The 6,000-nt window shown below is 34.7% G+C and overlaps 1 protein-coding gene across 1 annotated transcript in view; it reads right to left on the reverse strand.

Annotated features, from left to right (window-relative positions):
- The window catches only part of LOC128735794 (optomotor-blind protein-like), a 116,576-nt gene extending 110,785 nt beyond the window's left edge, over positions 1-5,791 (reverse strand). The window contains exon 1 of the mRNA XM_053830280.1: positions 5,295-5,791. Coding sequence (XP_053686255.1) covers positions 5,295-5,791 — 497 coding nt within the window. The remainder of the gene's footprint in view (positions 1-5,294) is intronic.
- Between the last annotated feature and the right edge of the window lie 209 nt (positions 5,792-6,000).

The following is a 6,000-nucleotide window of genomic DNA, read 5'->3' on the forward strand; positions in this document are numbered from 1 at the left end:
AAATACCCGATCAGGAGGACCAAACAAAATTATAACACATTGTTAACATTTGCTATCAAATTTTCTAACAATAGTTGTTATTAATTAGATATATTATAATATATTATAACAACCGTTGTTATAAATTAGCCTCTGAAGTGGTTAAAATATCAAAAATTATAACTAAACTGCCTCTAATTAATACCTGATTCATAACAAACCCTGTAATGATTTTATCTTGATTGTAACACATTGTGTTAAAGGTTAATTGTCAACATTTCAAGATATTCCAAAAATAACACAGCAAATTAAGATATACTAGCAAGTATATTAGTAACTGTGAAGTCACGTATTTAATATACTTTTGAAATGATGATGGTAATTAAAATAATTTTTGCAAGTAACATATTTTGTTATAAAAGTAATTTGCAAGTAACATGATTTGTTATTAAAGCGAAATGTGTCATTCTTAGTGATGGAATCTGAATAGCTCATCCATAACTCAATGTGCTACTTGTATCTGAATCTGTTACAAACTAGAAATTGCATCCTAATTAGTTTTTTTTTTCGATTTGTATTTGTATTTGTAACACAATATGTTAAAAATATCAAAATGTGTTATAAAACAGATATAATCTTGTTATGGCCTCCTGATCGGGTAGTGATCAAACAATGAGGCTTTGTTACCTTTCGAACAAGACTAATAACGCATAAAACAGTTTCGCAATCTCTGAAAAACATTCGGCTGATTGGTATTTTGTTAAAATACATTATTGTTAAGCATAACTTTAGAATTGGTTGTTTGCTTTTAATAAAACTCTCCTAAAAGCCTTACAGTTTCGAAATTTTTAATTTGATTTAAAAACTACTGAAACCGGTTGAGCGGTTCCGGAGAGCGGTTCCGATTCGTGGTAGGTAACTTTTACATTTTTGCCTATAACTTTTAAACGGAACGTCGAACCGCAAAACAATTTAAAAATAATCTGCACACTGACGAACTGACATGACACTTTAAAAACCATCGTCCTGCACATTTTGCTTGCACACTAGCACCCTCTGTTATGCATGTTGCGGAGTAGCTTGCATTTTTAGGGTTTTATGCTGTAGGGTTTTATACATTTGAATGGTTTTATACTGAAAACTCAAAGCAACAATCGCGCGCCGCGGTGTGGCCATGTTACGAATCATGCTTTTTCGAAAAATGAGTCGTTTTTGATTGGAGGATGGAATTATCGCGAGTGTCTCGTCTGTTTGTCTGTGGTAATAACATCTTACAAACGAGAGTAACCACTTCACAGAAATCCTAAGTTGAAATGCGTTCTTGTCGCCGTGATAATCGGAAGAGAGGAATATTAAAGAGAGTCTCTCAATGGTACATTGGACGTTTCGAAAAATTACACGAGTAATTATTTATTACGAGTAATTAGTTTGGCAACACAGAATGTCGTGCAGTCATTTTAGCGACTAAAACAAGAAATACTCAGAGTATGAGAGACACGCGGAAGCAGCCATCTTGGGAGCCAAACGAGCAGCGAAAATTGTCAAACGGGAGCCAATCTAACACGCTTACTGTTTGATTAGTATTGCAATTGTGACGAAATTTACTTAAGCTTTTGTCATGCATCCTAAATATTATACTCAGACACACATCATGCAAAGCTTAGCAATGCAATTCACATTAATTAAGCTGAAAGATATGTCGCTCTAACAATCAATTCACACTACGCACTACAACACTTTGCTCCGCAGCAAGTGCTGGCAATTTTTGTAGGGGAACTGTGGGTAAAATGAACAGGGGAGGTAAAATGAACAGGCAGCCAAATTCCCAGTAAACCAATTAAAATCTGTTCCAGATCAATAGGTATCTTCTCCTAGAAGTATTTCAAGCTGTTTGAGACAATATGCGGTGATCATAAGCTTTCTAATGTGAAAAAAATGGAAAAAGTAAAAAATATTTGCAGAAATCTGACGCGGATGGTAATTTCCACTATTAGTAAATAAGCTATTTTGGCGAAACAAATTAAATTTTGACTATTGGTATCATTCAGTGTTGTTTGCTTATCACTATCCCACGGATCTGTCGAAAATTCCAAATATTTTTATTAACTGTTTGTTTATAATACCAAATCGTTGGCTTTAGTTTCCGCATATCTCTGATAGTCTGAGTATTTCTAACCATCACGATTTGCTCAGTGATCCTAAGAACATGCACTTTATAGCAGCGCCAGCGCTCCAGAAGAAGAAGAAACATTGTTAAAGCTAGTTTCATGGAATTTTCGATTAAAAATCGTAATATTCCTCCGGGTTCTCTTAGACATCTTAGAATTGTTTGTTGGAATATTTATAATGTTTCATATCTCTTATATAATCGATTAACCATTTATATATTTATATTTATATTTATATTATTTTCCCATTTTATGTAATTTTAAGCATAGTGGTGTCAAAAACAACAATTTTATTGTTTACTTACAAGAAATGTTTGAGACTGATTTGAGGCTAATTGTTTTTAAGAGTCCCTAACATTTTCATATTTAATATTGAAATAAAAAACAAAGTGTTTCGTTTTTCCTCACATTCGAAGTATGCTCAAGCCAAAAACAAAAAAAAAACATTCTGAAGAGAAAAATGAAATTTTTTAATCGATGCTACCAATGATTCATTATTCTGACAGATACCTATTTAAATTTATATTTCAACTCCGACTTGCAAGCTATCAATGACCGGTATGAGCTAATTTATTACTTTAGTAAAAAATATCATATTCTCCAGTTGTGTTATAAAATATAATCGGACAAAAAAACAGATTTTATTGTTGAAAGTACATTTTGCTCATTCCAACGTGTTGTATTGGGACTGCGTACAACGTTCATATTAGAAGCAACACAACCTCTCAGTTGGCATCGAGGTACGACAGTCGTCGTAAGTTCGAATCTCGACTGGGAGAGGCTGAAAGTGTCAAAAGGATCGTGGCATTAGCCTCCGCAATTGTATTTTGTTAGAGTACAGTGCAGCTGGCTGTCGAATAAAAGCAGAAGCTCAAGCTCCGAAAGCGAAATTTTGCACTGTTTTAAAATAGAAAACTCCAACTATTTGTAGTAGATAAATATTCGGATGTCGTTCGATCATTAAAACGAGGAAAAACAAACAAATGAAATTTATTCTATTCCAAATTTTGTATAGAAATGTTTTTCATTATATAAAAACCTGCTGAAAAGAAAGTTACTTTAAAGACTATTTGCAAAAACAATATATAACTTTTGAGTGACCAGCACAGAAAAAGTGAACAAGTCAATAAAAAGTGACCCGTTATCAATCATGCCACTCTCGAAACGTATAATTTCAAAATAGCAAGTGGTTTTATATTTCTTCCAGATTTATATGATACCATTTCGCTATTATGAGCCTCATTCAAAATGACGATGCACTGGCATAGTGAATAAATATGTATATTTCCTGCGAGACTCGAATTTTTTTTATTATATGCTTTGAAGCACTGCTAAATGCAATCTACTTCGTTTATTGGGGATTTTTACGACAATATACAAAAATTACAAATTTTCGCCATTTTGATGGTAATGTGCAAAATGGCGTAAAACAGTGTGATAATACTTCTTGTAATCGTTTAGAAACATGCATTCAAACTGTAAAAAAGATTGTTCAGGTTTCATTTTAATTCAATTTTTTTTATCTGGCGAGCACGGCAAAGTGAAATGTCTGGCAATTGTGAATGGAAACTTTTGCAAAATCTAGAAAGCTTTCCATTGGAGACCACAAATGTTCAACTATAACTAATTTATATTGAAACATAGCACAACATGTGCTCAACTAAATTGCACAAGAAAATACGGTACTAAAATGTTTCGAAAAGAAGATATGTTATGTTATGTTATGTTAATTATTCTGGTTGTTTAAGTTTGATAAAAATGCTAACACAGCAGGTCAAATTTTGAACGAATATTTCTTAGCATTTGTTTATTTTATCAAATTAATATTTTTACATGCATTAAGCATTATAGTTATGACTGTTGTAATAATTATTATGAAACAATAAATCCGATGTAATTTTAGTTTCAAATTTGATGGTTCTGTCGGAACTCTGGCAGTGTTGGCAAAATGTTTGTAATAAATCTTCATCGATGCTTAAACAGAGCAGTTAAAATTTTCATAAACATACACCTCTGTACTTTTCTACCTTTTTCGTTATTTAATACGTTTTTTCGAGCAAAAGTGTTAAAGTTATTTTATATACATATGTGAATAATATTTTCACTTTGAAAAAATGTAGTATTTCACTGCAGCAATTGACAGCAATCAATCGAATTTATGGTGTGAGCTTCAGACTTCTGAAAATTGTCTTTGTTGACAAATTTTCTTTTTTTTTTCTTTACAAAATTAGCGATATAGTGCTAGTAATATTTAATATAAGTTTTCTAACAAAAAGCAAAATTTGCGTATTTGGTATTTGGTGGCAAAAACTTGGTTCATGATCGGAATAATAAATTCATCATAATTTGACATGTGAACGTCATATTGTAATTTCATCTTTAACGATAAAAGTTTTAATGATAGATCGCATTTTTTTTTGTTAAGAAAAAATTCTACTGCTTCATTTAATTGATGTTTCTGCAATTAAAATTGTCAGTAAAGCGGCAACGAAAATATAAAGTGTACAAAGACGAAATTCAAGCATGATCGAGAAAGCTTTTTCATTTTGTATTAAGGTTTTACAGTTGCTAAATCGTTCACTAAACAATTCAATAAATAATTTTGTAAACTGAACCGTTTACTTAACGATTCTGCAAAATATTTTCCACCTGTATTGATTTAATGAGTGGACTTTATTAACACTGAAATTTCTATGGACACCAACGAAGATTTTTTCAATAAAACGTGCCACTTAATACTGTCATATTTTGTATTTTGTTTGTAAAGTATTTACTACTTTTGAAAAACATTTTTTCTGAGAACATTGCTTTTATTAGAAAATATACAAATTTACAAACCTAAATATCAAACTTTCACATTACAGCAAATATTTCGTGAAAAACTTTTGAAAACACCACTTTTGAAACAGCTCCAGTAAAAGAGCGCTAGAAACTAAGATTTCCGAAATAGCGCTTAAATAAAATATATTTTTCTTCTTGCTGACGAAATTCGCACATAAAATAGTACAACAAAAATTATTTTGTCCTGTAAAAATATTCCCCATATTCTGCTGAAACACACAAAGTTGCGCAGCGCAGGCGAAGCCGACGGCTTTTTAGTCTACCCGTTTTTTCCCGCACACACTGGCAAAAATTTTCGAACCTTACCTGCCACTTTTCGTGATGACCATTTCCGTCCCGAGCTTGTGGAACTTCTCCCACAGTTCTTTGCCCTCAAGTGTCACCTTGGGGTCGTCGACTACGCCGTCGTCTTCTGGTTGTAGCGCTCGCAGCGGTCTCATCGCCGAATGGTGCTGGTGGGCAGCGACGGCAGCCATTACGACGTCCTCGGCGGTCGTGTACGCCGTTCCGAGCGGATGGTGCGGATGCGGATGATGTGGTGGTAACTTTGGCAATAGTGCCCCCGGGTACAAATGTGGCGGTGGCCCACCGGGGGCACCTGAAAGGGCCGCTAATGCGGCGGCCGGAAAGTACGGAACGTTGGCGGCGGTGGCAGCGGCAGCACTCGCGGCAGCAGCTGCTGCCACTCCGGCACCTCCGGCGCTTGGCGAGTTCTGTCCTTGAGGCGGAGAGCCCGCAGTCAACAGCGACGATACGCTGAAGTCAGTGGGTCTCGGTAGCTGCAGGAATGGATGGTAGGCCATTCCCTTCGCCGGCCTACTGAATTCGTCAGATTGAAGTAATTCTTGACCGTCGTATCTCATCACAACATCACCGAGAGTTCGCACCGCACGTGTGTCTCGTCGTTGTCTTCCTTACCACCTAAACGGCGTCGGCCGAAGTAATCTGAAAATTCACTTCCGATTTTTTTCCACTCAATACTATTTATTCGCTTAATGGATATCCTTATTAC

This window comes from Sabethes cyaneus, chromosome 2 (assembly GCF_943734655.1).
Source record: "Sabethes cyaneus chromosome 2, idSabCyanKW18_F2, whole genome shotgun sequence".
NCBI classification, from domain to species: Eukaryota; Metazoa; Arthropoda; class Insecta; order Diptera; family Culicidae; genus Sabethes; species Sabethes cyaneus.